The sequence below is a fragment of the Seriola aureovittata genome, chromosome 20, assembly GCF_021018895.1.
Source record: "Seriola aureovittata isolate HTS-2021-v1 ecotype China chromosome 20, ASM2101889v1, whole genome shotgun sequence".
In the NCBI taxonomy this organism is placed as follows: Eukaryota; Metazoa; Chordata; class Actinopteri; order Carangiformes; family Carangidae; genus Seriola; species Seriola aureovittata.
The window spans coordinates 22314353-22339352 of NC_079383.1; the positions used below are offsets into that span (position 1 = coordinate 22314353).

General features: G+C 45.4%; 1 protein-coding gene across 6 annotated transcripts in view; it reads right to left on the reverse strand.

The window, feature by feature from the left end:
* LOC130161533 (sodium channel protein type 5 subunit alpha-like) overlaps positions 1–25000 on the reverse strand; it is a 139517-nt gene that overhangs the window by 94506 nt on the left and 20011 nt on the right. For all 6 annotated transcript variants that reach the window (XM_056364899.1, XM_056364896.1, XM_056364897.1 and 3 more), the window contains exons 5-10: positions 24214–24277; positions 4498–4639; positions 3972–4169; positions 3681–3863; positions 3334–3591; positions 3074–3199 (exon numbers count right to left, since the gene is read on the reverse strand). In XM_056364899.1, the coding sequence (XP_056220874.1) occupies positions 3074–3199; positions 3334–3591; positions 3681–3863; positions 3972–4169; positions 4498–4639; positions 24214–24277 (971 nt within the window). The remainder of the gene's footprint in view (positions 1–3073; positions 3200–3333; positions 3592–3680; positions 3864–3971; positions 4170–4497; positions 4640–24213; positions 24278–25000) is intronic.

Below are 25000 nucleotides of genomic sequence, written 5' to 3' on the forward strand. Positions count from 1 at the left end.
GTTGCATTGATGGAATTCATTATTCAAATGTTTCAGCATTTTAAATTTTACTTTAGTGAAAGTTTTGGCAACAGAATGAATGAAAGAATGAAGAGTTGATTCTTTCATCCATAATAAAGCATCTTGTTTTATATTAATGTTCTTTATGTAAAACCTCCATCTTCAACTTCTGTCTGGACGGATGATCATTCCTCTACTCTCTCCCTCCATTTCCTGTTTCCTTCCCTCTGTCAAATAAAAGCATAAAATGGCCAAAACAATAACTTACAAAATTTTTTAAAAAATGTAGTGAAATAAAAAGTAAAGTGGTGGATGAGAGGAAGAAAATGCCATTAAATGTAATTTAGTAGCTGCTCTGGCTTTTAATAATTAGGTCATTTGACCCAATTCTCATGTAATTGTAAAGAAATATTTAATTTTAACACCTTCACCTTTCATAGCAACTGATGAAGATCATGTGATGTGAATGAAAGCTCCAAAACTACTAAAAAAGAACATTAAATATTATATTTGATCTAAAGTTGTGCAGGTTTGAACGCTGCGCGGCGGCTCCACATGGATGTATAAAGATAAACCTGACGGGGGTCTCGGGGGAGCTGGGGGGGGGGGGGGTGGGCGCCTCACACAGATGAACCTGGATGAACCTCATTTGCTCAGGTGTGATTACATAACACTTCCTGGTATCTGTTCCTCCAATGAGACATGACGCATGGGCCTGAAGGTCGCCGCCCACGACGACGCCTACATCCTGTCTGTGTGCCAGGCAGGGAAGCACCGGGGAAACACACACACACAAACACACTAACAGCAGCCAGCCGTGCACTAATTCAGCTTCCGTTAGCTGCTGTCGGTTGCTATGGTAACGTTTCCGTGGCAAATAAGCGTGTGCTCCCTCTCTCCTCCTCCACCTCCTCCCACCCGTCTCTCCATCAGTCTGAGCAGCAGGACGACAGCTCCGTGTTCTTCATGGACACGAGCAGAGAGGAAAACTGATCTGAGAGCTGCTCTGGACCCCCCCCCCCCCACACACACCACACACACACACACACACACACACACACACACACACACACACACACACACACACACACAACACCACTCAAAGAAGCCACGCCCTCAATCCTCCATAACTTTAGTCCTTAATAAAATGTAAACAGGTGAGTTATATAAACAGGTGTCATGAGCCTGTTGGAGCCAGACTCTAGTGGCCGTTAGAGGAACTGCAGCTTCTGGTTCTTCGTGTTTCAGCCTTGGAGGTTGATGTTCGGTCTCGTGGCGACCGACAAGTTTTAGGCCTATTTGACTTTTTAAAGCCTCTTTGTTAAGTTGTTATTATATAATTTATTACATAAAAACATTCTGTTTGAATTTTAATTTTAAAGCCCTGATGAAGTAAAAACTGAGACATAAAACTTTATGGCGGAGCAGCTGTGCTGACTGTACAGGTGTCCCTAATAAAGTGGACACATTCTCCCTCTTCTTATATAAGAGTGTAGATCTGGGGGCAGGCTGTCAGCCGGTGGAGGTGGCTGAACACCTCCAGGCGTGGAGCTGCTGCGTTCGCCCTCATGATTCTCTGACCCACTGCCTGATGGGAAAAAGGCTCAACTGTAAACAGGTATTAAAATAAACGTAATCCCCGATGACAGGAAGCCGCCTGCGCTCAGCTGCTGCAGGTTTCCCAGCGCTGCTCACCACCTGAACCACACGTCACTGAACCACCTGGAAAACGAAGTCTTTCAAGGATTTCAAGGACTTCAGAAAAGTCAAGAGGAAGTGGTGGCAATTTTTCAAAATAAAGCAGACATCAACTGATAATGGTAGACGTCTCTGCTCCTGCTGCTTCTCTGCACAGGTGAGGCTGCATGCACATCTGCAGCCAAACAAGCGTGTGAGAGAGTGACTGTGACACACACACACACACACACACACACACACACACACACACACACACCCACACACACAGGTGTTCTCTGTTTCTACATGTTTGGTCACTGACTCATGCAGTGTGACAGTGAGCTGATTATCATATCTGCTGCTTGTTTCTAAAAGGATGTAGCGCAGTGTGTGTGTGTGTGTATGTGTGTGTGTGTGTGTGTGTGTGTGTGTGTGTGTGTGTTTCCGGGCACACAGCTGCACACAGCTGCACACAGACGCTTCCCTCTGTCTGACTCCAACAGCTGATCTGCAGCGTGATACAGCGTGTAGTCTGGCTTGTGCGTAGGAATACGTTTGTTCAACAGTTGAGAAAATGTAGTTCCAAAGTTAAGGGCTGTTTGATGGCAAGAGGAAGTGGTGACAGTTTTCAAAATAAAGCGAACACTCTAACTGTCACTGGCAGACAACTGGCTGAAGCGCTGCTGCTGCTGCTTCATGATCTACTGCAGGTGACACACTGACTGTGGAGGAGGACCTCACACAACCCCACAGCTAATGACCCCAACTGTCACTTTAAGAAGGGTGTGTCCAGGGACATGTTTGCCTTGATTGACAGGGCTCTCAGCCAATTAAACAACTCTCTGCTCTTTGTCCAAATCTGGAATCTTCTGGCTCCGGCAACAAACAGATTCACAACATCTCTTCTTCAACCTGTGATGGACAAACACATCTAATGTCCACGTCTTAAAGGAACCAGGTGGATGGTGTGTGTGTGTGTGTGTGTGTGGTGTGTGTGTGTGTGTGTGTGAGAGAGAGAGAAGGTATGTGCATGAAGGAGGGACACCTCAGTAACATGCCTGTGATGGCATGTGTGGCTTTAGCCCATGATGCCATACCGGTGGCACTATGTGTGTGTGGTGTGTGTGTGTGTGTGTGTGTGTGTGGTGTGTGTGTGTGTGTGTGTGTGTAGATGGGGGGAATACCACAGCATTGTTATCCGAGCTACTAGATATGAGAGTGTGTGTGTGTGTCTTTAGCCCATGATATCAGAGTGGAGTTATGCAAAGCGCTGATTCATAATTCACATGTCAGAGTGTTGGATGGCTGGAGGCTCCGCCATTGTTTCCACTGTGACACACACACACACACACACACACACACACACACACACACACAATCAGGCCACAGTACTCACACTCTCCTCCTTGACCTTCTCCATGGTGCAGGCAGGCAGCTGCCCCTGCAGTGGTGGTGGTGAAACCCCGTTCTGGTCCATGGCAACAAACAGCTTCCCGTTGACGTTTAGAGTTGGATAAAACACCTGGGAACACGCACACACACACACACACAACACACACACACACACACACACACACACACACACACACACATTAAATATAATCACAATCATCCTCAATGTTCTCATTGTATCAAACAACCTGATCTCCAGTTCACCTGTGAGCCCCTGCTCGCCGTGCTGTAGGTGCTCGGCCGGCGTTTGGGCCACGGGTGGGGCAGGATGCCGCTGAAGGTCCCGCCGCTGTAGGTCCGGCCCCCGACCCCCTCCACCACGTCGCCCGGGACGCTGTACTCGTCGTCAGCCATCTCCCCCTCTGACCCCCGGCTCCTCAGACGGAAGTTGAAGATGGAGGACACCTGGCTGCTTCGCCGCGTCCTCGTGGAGAAGGAGCGGGCGAGGAGGGGGTGGAGGGGCTGGGGGGAGGGGAGGAGGAGCACATGGGAAACGTTGGGAAAGATCACAAGCAACAAAATGAAAGGCGTCCAGATTCTCCTCCCCTCACCTTCCCGCCGTCCGTCATGTCCACCTGCAGCAGCTTCTCCTCCGATAGGTTCGCCTCCACGTCCGACATGCCCATCAAAGCTTGACTCCGCCTCCGCTCCTCTAAGCTGTCCAATGCCGGGCCAAAGGGAGAGAGGTCTGGTGACATCAACGAGTCTGAGTCGGGAAGTTTCTGGGAGGCGACCTGGTTCAGAAATATGGAAATACATAAAACAAACATTCCTACTTAAATAAAGATGAAGAGCAACTGCAGATGTTTCCACTGATGTCAGACTGATGACTCATGGTTTACCTGTTGCTCTCTCTTGAGCCTCTCCATGGCCTGCTGGAACTCGCGCTCCTTCTGCCAGGCCTCCGCGATGGTGGCCTGGTTCTGCTCCTCGTACGCCATGGCGACCACGGCCAGGATGAGGTTGACCAGGTAGAAGGAGCCCAGGAAGATCACCACCACGAAGAACACCATGTAGGTCTTACCGGCCGAACGCAGCGTCTGCAGGCGGAGAGCAGAGTGTCACACACGCAGGAGGAGAGCTGCAGAAACCTTAAACACAACACACTCTCAGTCCGGGAAACAATATCTTGTACAACCATAAACTCTTGTTTGATCATATTCTGATGATTAGAACTAAAGATCCGTAACGTGTTGTGGCTTCCTGTCTCTTCTTCTTCTGCTTCACACACGACACAAAAGGAGGATCCAGAGTTTGTGCAGATAAGAAGGAGGCGCTGCAGGTGGAGGAGGAACAGCTGAAGGTGTAACAGTGTGAAGACATCCTCACCTGCCCCCCCCACCTGTGCCCCCCCCAGGTGAACGTTACCTGGTGGTAGAGGTTCTCCCAGTAGTCTTGAGTCATCAGGCGGAACAAGGACAGGAAGGCCCAGCCGAAGGTGTCGAAGCTGGTGTAGCCATAGTTGGGGTTCCTTCCCGCCTTCAGGCAGTCAAACCCGTCTGGGCACTTCCTGCAAATCACACACACACACACACACACACACACACACACACACACACACACACACACACACACACACACCTTTTATTTAGTGTCTGAATCTGAACGTGTCAGTATTTTCCTCTCGTATCTGCATGTTTTGTTTCTGGACTCGAGGAACTCGTCCACGTTCAGGATCTGGTTTTGAATATTTTGCAGATGTCGACCATGAAGCGATCAAAAGGGGGGTGGGGGGGGGATGTTTATATAACGATATTTACTGACTCTCTCAAATCTGACACCACAGCTTTGTGCAGGAAGTGGGCGTGTGAACATGAGACGCTTCAATCAGGAGGCATCAGTCCATCCATCCGTCCGTCCCCGACACAAACACCAGCTCTGTTTCCTCATCAGTGTTTACGACCGGGGGCTTGTTATCGTTGTCGTGCGAGCGGGACCCGCCCACACGTGTCACCACGGAGACGGAACAGACCGACGCAGTGACGGCATTCATCATAATTGATATTCCACATTCGTATCCCCTCACATTCATCGCCGCCCACGCAGTCACATCTGATCCGCTGACACACAGCAGGACCACGAGGGCGTGCTGGTCAGAGGGTGGAGGGAGGGTGGCGCTGGAACCAGGTTCAACAAACACTATGAGACGCCAACAGCAGAGAGGTCAGAGGTCAGAGGGTGCAGTGAGGGCTCTAAGTCGCCCCCTCCCATCTCCTCCTACTGCTCCACCTGTTTCTTCTTCGTCACCCCCCAATAATCTGAGGGACTGTAAATATGAATTTAAATCTACAAACATGCAAAGAGAAACTGAGGTTTCATTTCATTTCATTCATCGTTACTGAGGAAGTTGATTTAGTCACTGAACATGGAGATCTGACAGATTATAGGAGTCTCTGGGGATTTGTACATATTTGTATTTATATTTTTTTATCATATTTTTTTCAAATTTGTATTGTAAATATTTTATTGAAAAAAAAAGATATTAAATTTAATCTGACCTGCAGGACTTGGCTTTGCGTTACTATATTTATTGTTACTGGTGTGTGAATTAAAGCTGATTCTGATCCTGATCATCAGTTTGATCAGCAGGTTGAATTAACGCTGATTCAGCTGCAGTAAAAAAAAAGAGTGAAGTCAACTACAAGCCCAGAAACTAAACTTCAACACTAACGAGTTGTTTCTCAGAGTTGCAGCTGAACAGCCGTCGAGGCGTGAAGCTGTGGCCTCGGACCGAGTGGAGGAGTTCTGATGCGTGAAGCAGAGGATGACACCAACAGAACCTGGAGCGCCGCAGCGTGAACAGACCTCTAAACAAAACTCTGAGTCACCGATTCACTGCTGAGTCACAGAGGAAGGTTGCCGCCGTGCAGACGCTACCTGGGGATTCAAACCGACAACCCTGCGGTCACAAGCCCACTGCGATGACCCGTCCCGGCTGGCACCGCCCCCGCCGGGCCACCGCCACAGCAGCAGCAGCAGCCAGGAAGCTTTTAAAAGGCGGCAAGCTCACACTGACTCATCAGCGACCAGCCTGCCTGTTTTTATTATCACCTTACTACAGGACAGTGGGAGCTGCTGATGGTAATTCATTAAGGACACGTGTAAATAAACTATCCACTTATATAAGGTTTACATAACAACAGCCGCCTCAATGTCAGAGATAAAAACTACACAATGAGCAGGGAAACAGTTCATCAAGTATATTTACAATTATCAATGAACCTTCCTCCAGGTGATGAAACTAATACAGGACAGTAGATGTTAGAGTGAAATAAGACTTTAACATTTAATGTAACAACTGAAACTAATGAAACTGCAGTAAAAGACTGAGGTGAAATATTTACATACAGAAGCTGATTCCAGTTTGTTGTGAACAATGTAAAAATATATATCTATACTATTTTGTTTAAAGCTCCTCCAGTGTAAAGGTCTGTGTCCATGTGTAGTGTGATTATAGATCAGCTCTAGCTTCTATATTAATACTGTGAAAGTATCAAAGCCTCAGTCCACAGAGAAATGCACACAGCCTGTATTCAGAAACTGAGCCTTAAAACCAGCCGTCAGGACTTCTGGAACTTTGTGATGTCACAACAAAGCAGTCACCAAGCCCCGCCCACCTGGACCCACCATCCAAAGTGTGTGAGTGTTTTTACCTGAAATCTGCTTTATTTTTATTGGATCACTCAGAAAACATCCAGCCAATCAGAATTTTGATCCTAACGAGACTCTTTTGATGTAAGTTAAAACGAAATGTAATTGCTCTGCTTTTCCAAACATTACGGTAACAACAACTAAGAGCTCATAATTAAAGCTGAGTGTCTGTTTTCACAAACGTTACAGTAACAACAATCAATCTTAATGCCATGACAAGTTCCAGCTCGCTGCGCTGCTTATCCAAACATTACGGTAAGAAACTGAGACAAACTGAGCACAAACCGCTGACCCAAGCATTACAGCAGCAACCATCACTCTTAATTACATAATAAATCATTCAAATAGCAAATTAGCATTACAGAAAACATCAGCCACTGTGGGTAATAATACCTGCAGTACAGTAAGAGCACTCAAACATTAATTTAACAGAAGATACAGGAAATGAATCCAATAGAAAAATAAGAGGGGGTCTCTTGTCCAGTCATTACGGTAAAAACACATAATGTGACAATGAAAAGCCGAGTATCTACTTGTCCAAACACTCTGGTACCAGCAATCAATGTTAACACAGTTAAGAATTCTGACTGGCAGCTGATCTAAGCTTTACGGTGCAGTTATGTAACGTGAATATGATTATAGAATCACATGGAGCTGCTGATACAAGCATTACAGTAACAAGGATCAATGTTAACTCAATGAGAAGGTGCTGGAGGAGCAACTCACAGGAGCCGATATTACAAACATTACGGTTTAAATTCAGCAAGAAGTGGAGGGAAAAAGAAACAACGCTACACACACTGTTACACACACACACACACACACACACACACACACACACACACAAAATATGACTAACCAGTCATCACGTAAGGCCAGTCATCTTGATGCCAGTTAGGCTGACACCAACCCTGAGCAAGGCCACTGCATCTCTCTCTCTCTCTCACACACACACACACACACACACACACACACACACACACACACACACACACACATACACACACACTGTGTGTCACATCCATCCATCTCATGGCAAGTGAGTCAACATGGTGGCATGTGAGTGTGTAGAGTGGATGTGAAGTGTGTATGATGGGTTGACTGAGTGTGTGTGTGTGTGCGTGTATATATGTGTGTGTGTGTGTGTGTATGTGTGTGTGTGTGTGTGTGTGTGTTTGAGGGGCTTGAGGAGACATAAGGAGAGTGTGTGAGAGGTTTGGAAAAAGCAGACAGGAGGCTGAGTGTAGTGTATAGAGAGTGTGTGTGTGTGTGAATGTGTGTGTGTGTGTGTGTGTGTGTGTGTGTGTGAGGTGTCAGAGTGCGAGAGCCAGCAGTTATCTCTCACACACCTCTCTCTGTGTTAATGGAGGGACGCCACTTCAGACCCCCCACTCTCACTAAAGGGGCCCCTCAGCCCAGCACTTATACACCTGCAACACACACACACACACACACACACACACACACACACACACACACACACACACAGTCAAACACAGTGACCAGATTCAGTTCATGTTGAGAATGTGACGGCAGAATATTTCCACAGGTAGAAAGAAATTAAGATTATTAATTATTCATGTTCTGAGGCAGCAAAGAAACTTCGTCTTCACCCATGAGGCCTCTTCAGAAGAATCTGTAAAGAGCTTCAGCGCACAGATATCAGCTGTGAACCTTCCACCCAAAACACTTTTACATCCTGGATTTTGTTTATTTAAAAATATAATGAGATTCCTGATAAATTAGAGCTGAAACAATTAGTTGATCAATCGATTCAGCAGAAAATGAATCGGCAACAACTTTGATCATCAAACATTTGCTGCTTCTTGTTTGACAGTTGTGCTGATTTAAAGTTTTTCTTCGTTGTTTATTAAATTAATCTGAATATCTTTAGTTGCAGGTCGGACAGAGACGATTATTAACGTATCAGACTGACACTGGTAATGAAAAATAATCTAATAATAATAATCTAATAATCTAATGTAATCTAATCTATCCTCGTCTCCTCTTGTCCAATCCTAATCTACTTTAACACAACCTGTTAGAATCTGAAATAATGTTGTTGAATGTCTTAGTCCATCATATCTAATGTGATCTCAACCAAACAGAGACGTGGAGACAGAGACGTGGAGACAGAGACAGAGACGTGGAGACAGAGACGGAGACGTGGAGACAGAGACGTGGGGACAGAGACGTGGAGACAGAGATGTGGAGACAGAGATGGAGACAGAGACAGAGACGTGGACACAGAGACAGAGACGGAGACGTGGAGACAGAGACGGAGACGTGGACACAGAGACGTGGAGACGTGGAGTCAGAGACGTGGAGACGTGGAGTCAGAGACGTGGAGACGGAGACAGAGACGTGGAGACAGAGACAGAGACAGAGACGTGGAGACAGAGATGTGGAGACAGAGACGGAGACGTGGAGACAGAGACGTAGACGTGGAGACAGAGACGTGGAGACAGAGATGGAGACGGAGACGTGGACACAGAGACGTGGAGACGTGGAGTCAGAGACGTGGAGACGTGGAGTCAGAGACGTGGAGACGGAGACAGAGACGTGGAGACAGAGACAGAGACAGAGACGTGGAGACAGAGATGTGGAGACAGAGACGTGGAGACAGAGACAGAGACGTGGAGACAGAGACAGAGACGTGGAGACAGAGACGTGGAGACAGAGACAGAGACGTGGAGACAGAGACGTGGAGACAGAGATGGAGACGGAGACAGAGACGTGGAGACAGAGACAGAGACGTGGAGACAGAGATGTGGAGACAGAGATGGAGACGGAGACAGAGACGTGGAGACGTGGAGTCAGAGACGTGGAGACGGAGACGTGGAGATGGAGACGTGGACACAGAGACGTGGAGACGTGGAGTCAGAGACGTGGAGACGGAGACGTGGAGACAGAGATGGATACGGAGACGTGGACACAGAGACGTGGAGACGTGGAGACGTGGAGTCAGAGACGTGGAGACGGAGACAGAGACGTGGAGACAGAGACAGAGACGTGGAGACAGAGACGTGGAGACAGAGACGTGGAGACAGAGACAGAGACGTGGAGACGCAGGCAGACAGACGTACAGACTCATTCAGAGACAAACAAACATGCTGAGGCTATTCTCGGAGATATCCTGGGGATTTCTGTGTGTGTGTGTGTGTGTGTGTGTGTGTGTGTGTGTGTGTATTCACTTCATGTTCCCCATGCCATTCCATTCTGTTCCCTGTGACCTCCTGCATGCGCACACACACACACACACACACACACACACACACACACACACACACACACACACACACACACACACACACACACACGCAACCTCTAATTATAACACTCAGGTAAACTCGATTCCGGGAGGAAGAGAGTACTTAGCATCACTATAGCAACCGTATCCCAGTGCTGGTTGCCGGGGGAGACTGTTTTGTGCCACCTCTGCTGGGAGATGGAGGGACTATGTTTTGTGTGTGTGTTTGTGTGTGTGTGTGTGTGTGTGTGTGTGTGTGTGTGTGTGTGTGTGTGTGTGTGTGTGTGTGTGTGTGTGTGTGTGTGTGTGTGTGTGTGTGTGTGTGTGTGTGTGTGTGTGTGTGTGTGTGTGTGTGTTTGTGAACTTTCCATGTTACTTCACCACCTCATCAAGATGCAGCTTCACCTCAGCATCTGTTTATTTACCGATGTGAAATATAATCCTGTGTTTTGGTTGTTATCCAGCAGCTGGGATCAGATGATGAGATCATCACCACAGGTCAGGTGATACCTGACACACCTGAACACATGAGACGTTTGATCCTCTGTAATCTCATGTTCTCTAATCTAATCCAGTTCAATCTGTCCCCATCCAGTCTAATCTAACCCTGATTCAATACAGAATCCTGCCAGATAGAAGTTAGTCTGTTTATTTATGTTGGCCTAATCTGATCTGATCTAATCTAATCTGATCTAATCTGATCTAATCTGATCTAATCTGATCTGATCTGATCTAATCTAATCTGATCTGATCTGATCTAATCTAATCTGATTTAATCTGATCTGATCTAATCTAATCTGATTTAATCTGATCTAATCTGATCTGATCTAATCTAATCTGATCTGATCTGATCTGATCTAATCTAATCTGATTTAATCTGATCTGATCTAATCTGATCTGATCTGATCTAATCTGATCTAATCTGATCTAATCTGATCTAATCTAATCTGATCTGATCTAATCTAATCTGATTTAATCTGATCTGATCTAATCTAATCTGATTTAATCTGATCTGATCTAATCTAATCTGATCTAATCTGATCTGATCTAATCTAATCTGATTTAATCTGATCTGATCTAATCTGATCTGATTTAATCTGATCTAATCTAATCTGATCTAATCTGATCTAATCTGATCTAATCTGATCTAATCTAATCTAATCTAATCTGATTTAATCTGATCTAATCTGATCTGATCTAATCTAATCTGATTTAATCTGATCTAATCTGATTTAATCTGATCTAATCTGATCTAGTCTGATCTAATCTAATCTGATCTAGTCTGATCTGATCTAGTCTTCTTGTGTCTAATCCAATTTAATCTAATCAAGCCCATTCTAACCTTGTCTAATCAATCTAATGTATGTGTGTATAATAATCACACCTTGACTAGTCTAATCTATCTAATCTAGTGTTAATGTAATCTAATCTAATTAAACCTTGTCTAATCTCATAATTTTCAATTTATATAAATTAATCTGATACTGATAAATAACATTTAGTCTACCCTAAACTTGTTTAGGTTGTTATAATCTAATCTCATTAAGTCTCATTTTATCTACAATAATCTAGTCTATACTCTATCCTTGTGTAATCTAATATAATTCTTTCAATTTTATCTAATCTTATTTTATTTTTATCTTGTATATCCTCATCAAACCCAAACTAATCAAATATAATCTATAAGATATGTCTTAATCTAATCAAAATACAGTTGTCTAACTGATTTTAATCCAGTGTAATCTGATTAGTGTAATCTATTTCATTCTCCTACAGTGTAATCTAATCCTGTCTAGTCTGATGTAATCCAGTTCATCCTATCTTAACCCAGTCTAATGTGATCTGTTACATCACAGGTGTCACTGGCTTCTATCGCTGAGTCATGTGACTTCATTAAAAGTCTGTAGCTAACGTGTTAGCATGCTAACCCTCACAGCTGATGAAGTGGAGCTTCGTGTCCGACAGACTTTCAGATCATGTGTGAAGAGAGAGTCTGAACAGTCCCATAATGTGACTCTAACTTTAGGCCGGTACCAACACGTGTTCAGTGACAGGACACATAACTCCCAACTAAACAAAGACGGGCCGTCAGAGGTCAGAGGTCAGAGGTCACTGTTCCCGCTCCACCGGAGGAACCGCAGCCCAGGACAGACGGTTCAGGGATTCCTGGGTGGAGGTTTTTGAAGTCGTCTACATTAACTTAAGGTCAGCGTGGCGCTCTCAGTGTTTCCATGAGACGGGCGGAGAAAATCCCCGCGGCTTTGATTCTGTTTTAATGTCTCATCAGTGACACAGCAGCTCCTGAAATAGCAGCTCAACTATCGAGGCGGGTCGTCGAGCTGTTAGCATCACAGCACAGACCGGGGGCTGGCTGCGCACCAACGCTTTGATCACAGCCGAGCACTAACTGTGTGTGTGTGTGTGTGTGTGTGTGTGTGTGTGTGTGTGTGTGTGTGTGTGTGGGGGCCACTTTGATCACCACATTTGGTCACATTAATAACAGAGTCGTCTCCAATGTGTTATCATTAGAACATCTAAACCATCCTGATTACCAAGCACTTACAAGGACACACACACACACACACCACACACACACACACACACACACACACACACACAGTTGCTCAGACCAGCCGGATCCTGATGGACTTGTTCACAGTAACCAAGAACAATATTCATCAACGTTCCTGCTGAGATCTGAACCAGCGAGGAGAAACTTCACCCTCTGATCCGGCAGCTCGTCTCTCTTCAGTTTTCCCTCCTTTTTTACAACCTCGTGAATCTGTCACTACACGTGTCACAGAGGAGTGACACAAACGATCTTTAAAGATGTCTGTCAGCTGACGTTACAGACGGAGAGATCCATTCAAAGACACTCTGAAGGATCAGAACATGAAAAGTGAGTTTGGAAATGATGAAGGTTTGAGACTAGAATTCACCCCCCCCCCACACACACACACACACACACACACACACATACACACACACGCACGCACGCACACACACACACACAGACACACATACACACATTAAATAAATAAATACCTTAGATCAAATCTTATAAAATAATGATTTTCCTTGTCAGATCGGATTTCTGCTAATTAATCTGCTGATTAACAATATTTATCACAGTTACATCAAATCTAAGAAACATGTAAAAACTGTCTGTGTTTGAAGCATCTGAAGCATCTTGTCCATTTGTAGTAAATTAAAAAAGATTTTTGTACTAGATTGTGTGTTGGACCAAAGTGCAGGTGAACTACACTCAGTACCGTCCCTGAACGCACCCTGACATTAGACACGGTGCTACAGATGTAAAACTAAGGCTGTTTTACGTTTGATAATTGCGGCACTGTGACGTTACACAGGCTTCACCGACGCCGTCATCATGTGACGTTACACAGGCTTCACCGACGCCGTCATCATGTGACGTTACACAGGCTTCACCGACGCCGTCATCATGTGACGTGAACGTTACGAGACGTCATGAAGGACCGACACTGACGTCTGTTCAGATTCATCAGCTCTTTGTTTCAGATGAGGACTCTCCTCTCCCGCCGCTCGCTGTGCAGCAGACTCCTGCTTTCTCACGTCATTATGGAAAATGCCACGCTTCTATTTATTTCAGCGGTGAGATTTTCACGCCACAGAGTCTAAATGTTGCCGAGGAGAGTTTCTTTAGTCTGGAGGAAAACTGTGTCAGGCGCAGTTTAACTTCTCATAATGAAAAGCCAAAGGGAATAAAAGCTCCTTAACCTTTTCTGGACGGCCTCGGATCTCTTTATCTTCTGCAGAACCTTTTCTCCCTCGTTCATCAGACGCTCAGAAGCTTCCCGGACTCTCAATGCTCCTTCAGAGACTTTCAGATGTCGTATATTAGTGTTGCTCCAGTTTTATTATCCTCTGGATTCAGCTGAATGTTTGACGTGTGACTTCTCTGAACTTTAGACGTTGAGATCTTAACGTCCTGTGATCTGGATCAGGTCGGCGCTGCAGCGGATCGTACTGGTTCTGGTTCTGGTTCTGGGTCTGGACCGGGTCGCTCGGTGTGGAGGGACCATGTTCTCCTCGTGGGTTTCCTCCAGCTTCCTCAAACAATCCAAAGACATGCAGGTTAAATGGCGACTGCACCCGACCTCGCCCAATGTCAGCTCAGGTTTCTGAAACTCAGAGTGAGCTGCTCAACCGTCGCCATCTTGGCAGTGTCTGACTCCGCCCCCCTAATTCCCAACTAATCCAAATATGGTCAAAGAGGAGGGGTGTGTGTGGAGCTGAGACTTTGGAGCATGACGGTTTGTGTCAATCATACGCTCACCCACATGTCACTCAAAGAGGCCACACCCTCAATTCTCCATAACTTTAGTCCTTGATAAAATGTGAACAGGTGAGTTATATAAACAGGTGAGTTATATAAACAGGTGTCATGAAGGAGGAAATTAGCTCTAGAGACCAAAACAGTTTTTGTACCAGGCTGTAAACATGTTTATTTCTGCTGTAAAGTTGGACATTTTAACATGGGAGTCTATGGGGACTGACTCACTGTTGGAGCCAGACTCTAGTGGCCGTTAGAGGAACTGCAGCTTCATGTTCTTCAGTGTTGATGCTTCATGTTTCAGCCCCTGAGGTTGATGTTTGATTAAACCACCTTGGAGGCTTGTGAGAGGTTTATAAAATGATATTTGAAATGTTTTTAAACTTCCTTCATCAGATTTTTTTAAAATATATATTTGGTGTTCCTAAATATTGGAAGCCAGAACACAACAACACTGAAGTTTTGATGTCTCAGCATGAACAGCGGTTTGGAGATCCAGGTGATAACAGCTGGTTGTATCTGAGGAAAAGATCATTAACCCTTTAAAAAGTCTGAATGATCTCAGAACGTCAGCGTCCTCCTGTCGTGGTCTGAACGCCGCTCGCTCTCAGTGCAGATCCTCGCTGCTCTACATGCGTCTGAGAGGAGCAGCTGCTCCGGGCTGTTGTAAAATCCCTGTGAAACCAGTTCTCGAGTGGCTCATTACTCAGCTGTGTGTGTCGGCATGAGGGGAAGACGTCGTGTTGGCTCCGGTTCAGACACTTGTTGGCGTTCCTCGAGAATAGCGCAGAGTGCTAAGTCATGTTCATTTCACCAGCTGCGTCCAAATGATTTATAGCGGGAGGATAATGTGACGCTACAGGAATAGAGCCTGAGGGGGCGTCGGGGACGGCGTCTCAGTGGAACGGGGGGGGGGGGGGGGGGGGGGGTGGGGGGGTGGGGTGAAGACGTGGGTTTGAGATCAGCTCGGGATCCGTCCGTCAGTCCCACTGTTGATCGATAATTCTCCCTCCAGAGACACAACAGTGACCCGTCCTCACTCTCCTCGTCTCTTCTTCTCTTCGTCTTCCTGTGTAGAAATCTCCAACTCTAGAAACTTTTTCCCTCCGTGTCTCCTGAGCTGCTTCTCTTCCTCTGTGGAGCTGGGATTTCCTTCCCACTTTTGTTTTCCATTTATTTACATGATCAAAAACAAAAAGCCGAACAGAAATGTCACTCGCTGCTGTGTTTACAGTTGTAAAAGCAATTATTTTAGCCCTGAAGACATTATGTAAGTGCATTTGTCAAACCGTGGTGATGTAAATGGAGTAATTAAACAGACTAATTGCTCCGTTTTGTTTCACAGCTGAGAGAAAAACAACAGTGGAAGTCGTGAGTGAAGTGTTGCTGATGATGCTGGATCAGCTGATGACAGCTGGATGTAAATCATGTTTTATCATCCGTCAGAGACATTTGTGTCAAACAGCAGCTGCGTTCAGTGGAAAAGCTCGGTGTCAGGAGTCAGTGTTTTCCCGCTCTTTCAGCTCAGTGTTTGGTCTCCTCCTGCTCCTGAGGGAAACATCTGGCTCTTCAGCTGCCGAATCAGTACCACTCACATGCAGTACACCGTGTACTCAGAGTACTTCAATAATCACACACCGCCACGATCGCATCTTATGACCTTTGTCCTTCCTCCTCTTCTTCCTCTTCTTGTAACAATGAACTCGATCCAGGCTCAAACGTAAGGGAAACTTTTAGCTCCAGCTTTATGGAGCGACCTCCCGCTCACCGCCGGGTCGACCTTTTAAAGACGCTTGTTCAGGCTGGAGTTTTAAGAAGATTGTTGTTTGTTCCAGTTGGTTTTATTTAAAAAGTGCAAAGTTATTTAGTTATTGTAAATCGTGGCTTTTTGAACAAGACATTTTCTTTCCTATAAATGAAAATGAGCCAAAAATGTGACATAAAATAATGAACAGATTGAATTCTTTAATTATAAATTCTATATAAATGATAGAAACTTGTTTTGACTGTTTGGTCAACATTTTTGCTAATCGTACATATAATTAATATGCAGTTAAACGACAGCAGTCTGATCAGCTGTTTTATTTCTGTGTTTCTACTTCCTGTCTGTAGCAGACAAACGCAGCGTCAGGAGACGTCTGTCACTCAGCTGTAGATGGACACGTCACCCTCACCTGTCTCCTCCCTCACCTTCCCAATATCAAACAGATCACTCACACACACACACACACACACACACACACACACACACACACACACACACTGACCATCTGCTCCCGCATGTCAGCGGTGTCAACTCATTCTGTGTCAATAAAGCCGCTTGTCGATAAATATTCATTTCTTTGAGACGACTTCCTCCCTCGTCTCCAGGGTGGACGCGTCATGTTTAATCTTTGATGCCGACTCCATAATTCACCTCAGACTGTTTACTGACACGATCACACACACACACGGGGGGGGGGGGGCTTGAACCTTTGCATGTTTAAATCTAGATCAGAGCAGATGTGATGACACTTCTAGTTTCTACTTTCTTTGTCTGAATTCAATATCAAATCGTCTTATGGTTGAAAAATCAGACAGTAAATCAGATTTCCTCTTCCTGAGTGAACGGAGCTGCTCCCGCTTCCTCTCCTTTGTAATTTGTCCTCTGGTTACCCATGATTCAGCGTGTGTGTGTGTGTGTGTGTGTGTGTGTGTGTGTGTGTGTGGTGGGAGGGTTTGGTCTGTCAGCACAGATTACATACAGGGGGCGGTCATGATCAAGATGGTGGACATCATCCTGTCTGCGGGAGCTGGACGGAGGCAGGAAGAGAAGGTCAGAGTGTCGCCTCCGATGTGGTTTTTCCTGCAGTGGCTGCGTTCACATGCAGACGTTTACTCAGAGCTGATCTGTGAACAGTTCAGGTGCCGCTCGTCGTCCAGCAGCCGTTTGTCCCGGCAGGCCTCTCTTCTCTCGGTATCGTCTTTTAATTCATGTTTCTGCTCGTTTCCCAGCCAACACCTCTGTGCGCTGCCGCTGCCGCTGCCGTGACCTAATTCTCCCCTCAGGGATCGATAAAGTTCATTTCATCCATCCAGTGTGGGCTGTCCTCTGTCACCACATCATCACCAGAGCTGCTCGTGTGTCCGCACACACTCCAAGTTCCACAGGAGAGACTGTGTCTGTTGAGACACTCGTCCGTCACCAGGTCCAGGTCTCTGGACCAGGACCAGGACCAGGACCTGGACCTGGACCTGGACCTCAGACCTTCTCTGAAGTTTCACTTCTGACATGTGCTTTCTGCCATTTCCTGGTTGGAGGAACATCAGCGCCAATCAGAGTTTTGTGGGCGGGATTAATAACGTGATGTCATCATCGTCTGCCAGTGCTGCGGTTGATGCAGATGTGCAGATTTATGTTTTTGTCTCTTGTGGTTCAGTCTGATCATCAGGCTGACGAGTGATTGGTGCAGTACACACACTGGTCATAATGGTAAAAGTACTGCAGTACTGCAGTAATACTTGTAGTAGAAGAAGTACTGACAGTAAATCTACTTTACATCCAACACGGATCAAACTGTTCGTCTGCGCAGGAATAAAGTTCATTTTCCTTTAGTGCCTCAGAGCTGAGGCAAAACAAAAGGACCGTAAATGCTTTAGACCTGCCTGTCGTCAACACACACACACACACACACACACACACACACACACACACACACACACACACACACACACTTATCTCCCTGTGGACCAGCATTTAGGTGGTAGAAGCCTCTTTTGTGTCTTTGGCTGAACGTTGGACAGATGTCACATTCACAGCCTCCCAGAGAGCTCGTAACTCAAACTAAACACACCCAGTACACACACACACACACACACACACACACACACACGTGCACTCTGAAAAAATCAACCCCCATTTTGAAAAATGTTTTCGATATTGTAGTTGAGTTATTGATCAGTGCAGCTTTTAACATAATGTTTTAACCATTCATAAAAGAGGAGGGGGTGCTGCTGAGAGCTTTATGGTGCGCGCACACGCACAAACACACACACACACACACACACACACACACACAAACACACACACACACAGTTGGAGATGCGTCAACATGGCGGTTTGCAGCAGCAGCTTCCAAACACACACACACACAGAGGAGATGGAAAAGCAGAAAGGAATGCTAAACAAATTTAATGGAACACACACACACACACACACACACACACACACACACACACACACACAGTTGGTAGTGCATCTACATGGCTACCACCAGCCGTGAATGCTAGGCTAATGGAATGATGAATATCAGCTATATGACGCAGTGTATTCCAGGAAGATCGACCCCCTCGGCAGTTATTTCCTCAGCGGCGGGTCGAGCCATATTTCTCGCTAACTGCTCCGATGACAGCGAGTCTTTCTGAGAGGAAGCTGGGTCAACGATGATTAAAGCCGCACCTCCACCTTCTCCATTCACTCTCCTATTTTCTTGTCACATTATGGAGCAAATAAAGGTTCCAGTTGTTTTCCACATATGATGGGAAAACAGTCGGAGCCTCTCACCGAGGTCATCAACGTTAGCTTGTTAGCTTGTTAGCTTGTTAGCCAGTCTTGGTTAAAACACTGTTTTTAAACAGTTAACGATTACAATATGCTGCATGTCATTCCCTTCTCTCTCTCTCTCTCTCTCTGTCTTCCTGAATTTCCTGTCTTTCTCCCAACAGCAACCACCATGTGATTATTAAATATAAATAAAATATATTATAAAAAAGACAAATGTAAAAGTCCGTAACAAAAATCTAAGAATCTGGAGAGACAGTAGCTCCAGTTTGTGTTTTAAAAACAACCTGTCCAGGTGTTTGAAGACGTGTCCCAGAACCCCACCCCCTCCTCTCCTCCCTCACTGAAACTATTCGAGCAAAACAGATTTTTAACCTGTTTCATTTTGGTGCGTTTCTTTTCTTTTTGGCTCGTTGAAAACAAGCGCACCTTGTGAAATGAGATACAATTCGACTTGACTGTGCAGGAGGGAATATTTGTAAAGGGTAGAAGAGTCTTTGAGGGTTTTGGACACGTCTTCAAACACATGCTTTTTGTATTCTGTTTATTTTGCAGGGAAATATTGGCTTAAATAATTCAGAGTCTCATTAACGCCGAGTCTGAAAAGTAAAAACTGATGATTAAATGACAGCTGCCGACTGGGACTGAGATTCGAGACTTTTAAAACCACATGAAAGTAGATTGAGGATGAATGAACCACGTGGGACGGGTTGGACGCTGTCCTGGTGAATCAGCCTCCCCCTCAGCAGCAGCCCCCCCCCCCTCCCCCCTCCAACTGCCTCGTATCACTTCCTCACAGCGAACAACCGCTTCCTCCCGGTGACCTCGAGGGTCACATGCCGCATGCCAACAAGCTCCTGTAACGAGAGCCCCTAATTAATGACGGCCGCTGATTAGCATCCCTAACGAGGCGGCCCCGGCGGCCCCGGCTGTCACCCCGTATCGCCGTTGCGTGCTTGGCGTGTAGTTGGCATGTTGCTGGCATGTCAGCAGAATACTGACGGGGCCGAGGTGATGACGGGTCACATGCTGGACTGCACGCACATTTTTTATAGGTCACATCTTCTCCTCTCTTCAGTAACTCCGTCTGCAGCTGAATATTTACTGATATTGTTAGAATTAAAGTTGTTGCTTCGTCTTTGTTCAGACAGTTTCAGACTAATTAAAGGCATTACAGCTGGACCTGGTGCTGATTGGCTCCACTCACTAAAGACCGACTGAAATCCAGCCAATCGGTGAGGTTCTGCTCAGCAGGTTCGCCCGGTTTGAATTGGACTTATTCAGTGCGTCTGCTCGCTGTCAGGTTTGAACTGAAATAGATTCGTGTGCAGATCGTCGTTCTGACTGTGAGCCGCAGGAAACAGAGAAAACTACATGAGATATGTCGTATACGTACATTATTACATTTCAGTTGTTATCACAAAATGAAATAAATAAACTTCCCATGATGCAACCTTCCCTGCCTGTCAAATGCTCCGTCCAGAGCCACATCACACCATATATAACTTCAATTATTAAACTAAATGTTTATGTTAATGTTCAAATCAGTGCGTTGTCCCTTTACTTTTGGCCAAATTGGCAGCAACAAATATTAGATTTGGACTCAAAGTTTATCAATGAATTATAAAGTGTAAAATACATTCAGATATTAATCTGCATATGCAGCTTCATCCCAGATGTATGTGACGTTTTGGTTTAATTCTTCTTTGTTTCAGGAGCAGAAACATTTATGAACAAGAACTCAACATCTGGAACATCCTATCGGAGAAGAGCACGACAGTCCTCTGTGGGTCCAAGCACTTAATGCCGGGCCAACACGCCGTCTCCTGAGGCGAGCCGAGGCCATGATGCAGCAGAACGCAAAAATACCTGGAGTTAGCGCTCTGCCATTGTCAGGCACACAGATAAACGAGTGTTTGAAGAGCCTCCGGGTCCGACTGATAAAGGTTTGTGCTGCTTTCAGCTCCTTCATTCTCTGGGTCCTCGGGCTTTAATTCAGGCACCAGCTGAAAATGACTTCTCTTTATTGGTTGGTCTTTTCCCTCCTTCTTTTTTTGGATATATTCGATGTGCCGAATTAGCTATTAGCAGCTCATATTTGCAGTGTATCATGTGTGTACAGACGGCTCTCACTGGATCACAAGTGGATTCAGAAACATTTATTTGACATGGACATCAGAGATAATAACATCCTCTGGAAGTGTATGTCACACTGGATCTAAAAATATGTGTAGAAATCTCATGCGCTCACATTTGACTGAGTTATGACTCCGAGAACGGGAACGACTTTTGACGCAAATTGCAGCAACTGGGCCAAAAGGTTTAAAAGAATCTGAAGTGGCTCCATGAGCGTCGTGTCACAGCCGCTCACTGTGTTGGTGAGCGGGACGAACCGGTGCGTCCGACTGCAGCAACTAACTTCCTGCCGTTTCAGATCACCAGCATCCACTCGTCTCTTTCACGTCACGCGGCCGTTTTAAAATCCATTAATCACTAAGCAAAAAACACAGAACCAACTGGTTTCAGCTTCTCAAATCTGAATATTTAGTCATCTATGAAAGTGAAATCAATAGTTTTGGATTATTCTGGAAAACCAATTTGAAGATGTCACCTTAACGTCTAGAAATCTAGTAACTAGAAACTATTATTTCCAGCATTTTATAGATCATATAATTAATAAAAGGACGATGGTTTGTTGCAGCCATAAGTTTAATATAAAGGTATAATTACTAACATGTTTATGTTTGCTCTGTGATATTTGCCTTTCATTATTAATGAGACTGAATGGCAGCTAATGGCTCGTCTGGTTCCAGACGTCTGAATCCTGCATCTGCTCGTTTCCCCAGGTGGAAAACAAAGGCGTCAGTGTAGGTGGGATTAAGGATGGGACACGTCTTCTTCCTGTACCAGGGCCAGAGAAAAGGCAACTAGTGTGGAAGAGACGTTTGTCAGTCTGAGGAATGAACAGGAGCCTGTGATCCGACGCCACGACACAATACAACATTTAAAAACACCAGTTTTCTGATTTTAAAGGTGCAGACGACCTTGGACCAAATGTTCCCGCAGCACTCGACTGTACTTGGGTAATAAAGTGCCAGTGATTGTGTGTGTGTGTGTGTGTGTGTGTGTGTGTGTGTGTGTGTGTGTGTGTGTGTGTGTGTGTGTGTGTGTATGTGTGTGTGTGTTGCAGCTGGTTGTATGAGTCGCAGTGTGTCAGTGTGTATGTCACAGTGGGTTAGCTCAATGACCTTTGCCCCCGGGCCGGGCGAATCAGCATCATGCGTGAGCAGAGCAGCTTCAGCACAGGAAGCAAACAACACTGTGATCAACATCACTGTCATCACTGCTCGCTCTCCCTCCCTCCTCTCTCTCTCTCTCTCTCTCTCTCGTCCTCCAGCAGCGTCTCTCTTGGCTAATAACTCAGACTCAACCAGCAGTGTTGACTGTTGACTCACTCTCAGAGGAAATCTTCCACAATCTGAGTCTGACTGAAACATGATCCAGCTTCTGACACACAAGCTTTTTCTTTTATTCTTTGTCCTTCTCTTCTTCTCTTGCTCAACTTCCTAACGTCTCCTCCTTCACTTTGTGCCCCACTCTTTCCTGTTTTTGGATACCCCATCTCTTTCTCCTCTCTCCTGTCTCTCCGTTATCTCCTATACCCTCGTTCTATCTTCTTATCCTCGTTTCTCTTTTTCCTCTTCCTCCCGTCTCCTCTAATACCCCTCTATCCATCCACTTTATCGTTTCCCTCTGTCTGTATCTTCTCCTCCTTTTCTCTTTCTGCTTCACCTCTCCTGAACCTCCTCTGCTTCTCCTTCCTCGCCCTGTTCCGCGTCAGTTAGCTCCCTGTTAGCCTGCTAGCTACGTTCGCATCTGCAGATAGGTTTCTCGTAGCGTGGCTAGCTTCAGGCTAGCTCGTCTTCCCAGAGGCTGCGCTGCTGTTGGATGACAGCGTGTGTTTTTCTCACACACACACACACACACACACACCACACACACACACACACACACACAGGGATATTGTCATAGCTGTGTCACTCAGTGTGTGTCAGCGTCCTGCTCTCAGCGCAGTGGACAGTCAGCACAGATACTTGTCCCTGCTGACATGTCACACAACACTGCAGAACATGCTACCAGCGGCACGACTCACACAGACCATCAGACACATGCAGCTTCATTTGGCCGCGGGACGCTCGACCAGAGAACGTCCAAACATTTAAACGACAGCGAGGAGACGAACGTCACACATGTAGTTTTATTTTCACAGAACCCATTTTTTTTCTTCATTTAGCAGGTGAATAAACGAGCTCATTAGATTTCTGATGACTCGTAAAGATGTTTCATGAAGCCAGTGGATGATTCTTCTGAGGGGAGATTTAGCAAAACACCAGAACAAGAAACGACCAGAGAGACTAAAGAAGAGCTGAGTCGAGTAAAGAATATAAACTACACTGACATCACCTGTACCTGGACCTCCTACTGCCGGGATCATGCAGAGCTCCATCACTCTTTCACCACAGTGTAAAAAAAGCTCCTATGGCTGATTTAACAGACGAACAAAAGACGTCTGTTTCAGCGTCCACCAGAGAAACACTTCCTGAACTGCTGCTCGTTCACTTCCTGTCTCACTGGAGACGTGAGCTCAGTCCGTTTCCATCTACCAGCTCCAGAAAAACACTGAACTCCCCTCAGCTGTTATTAAACAGATGAACAGAAGCCTTGATGCTTCAGTGGGAGGCGAAGGTTACGAGTGACAAGCCGCCATGTTGGATGAGTGACAGGAACATAAAGAGACAGTGATGTTTTCGCCTCTTCCTCCCTGACACAACAAAAGCTTTTCACGAGTGTGTTTCTCCGCTCAGAGCCAATCCAAACCTCAGGCGGCTCGACGCTCACAGATATTCATCTTCAAACTCTTTCACTCTGATGGAGGGTGGTCGTGTGCAAAGCCTTGAAGAGAGGTTCGGTTACAGATTACAACTTTAAATAAATAAAATAATACATTTCAGGTTTTGTAGCTATAAGTTTAAAAAGTTTTTACAGGATGATGTGAACTCTGTCCACGAGCAGCAGATGTTACAGACGTTTAACAAACCAAAACACATCTTTAGTAAATGTTTTGCTGCTTTCTGAGTTACAGATGTTGACTAGCAGCAGCTGACGTGTCCTGGAGTCTGTAGCCTTCTTTACTTTTCTAACTTGCTGTCTTGTGGATTTTGGTGGTTCATCATCCATCGCTCACCCTTCAACAAGCTCCACCCCCTCCACCTGCTTCAGCCCCAGCTCCTCAGTCTGTCTGAGGAAGCCACACAGAAGACGTGCACTCACCCTGCGTCGCTGCTGTTCCCACAGATTAAGGCGTCCTTGGCTCCCTCCACCTTGTAGAAGTTGTCTAGGGAAAAAAAAACAGGATAAAATTCCACTTTAGATTCCAGTTCAGCTCAGGAGATTCTTCCTGCCTGCTCCTCTGCACTCCCATGCTCCGCCCACACAGGTGCTTTCACTTATTGCCTAATTAGCTGTCTCCGCCCCCTCAGGACTGTGTGGGCGTGTGCAAACTCTCTCTCTCTCTCTCTCTCTCTCTGACATCTAATCAGGAGGAAGTGAATAAATAAAAACACCTGTGAAGGTGTAAATCACAGTGTTAAACTTGGTCCCAGCTCCACATACTAATCTTAAACAGGTGTCTCTCATGTGTTCACACAGAAAGACTTTCAAAATAAAACGACAGCAGGAATACTAAATAAAATAGTTTTGAGTATTACCTCTTTGGGAAAATATATTATATATATTATTATCATATCATTTTAGAATGAAATCATCAAATATGTTGAATATTAAAACAAAAAAATGACAAAACAGATTATAATACACACAGCAGAGGTTCAATTAAAACACAGATAATCGGGTAAAGATGTTTGTTTTCTCATGTCGTTCATCTTCTTTTTGGAAATCAAACATCAGTTTGATTTCTGTTGGATTATTGTGAGCAGAGAAACTGTGTATTTATATTCATGTGAATATACAGAGATTATTTACAGGGTAAATCAGTTTATGAACATTTGATTGTAGTAAAGTTGGGTCACAATAATCATTAATTTTCTCTCAGTCAGCT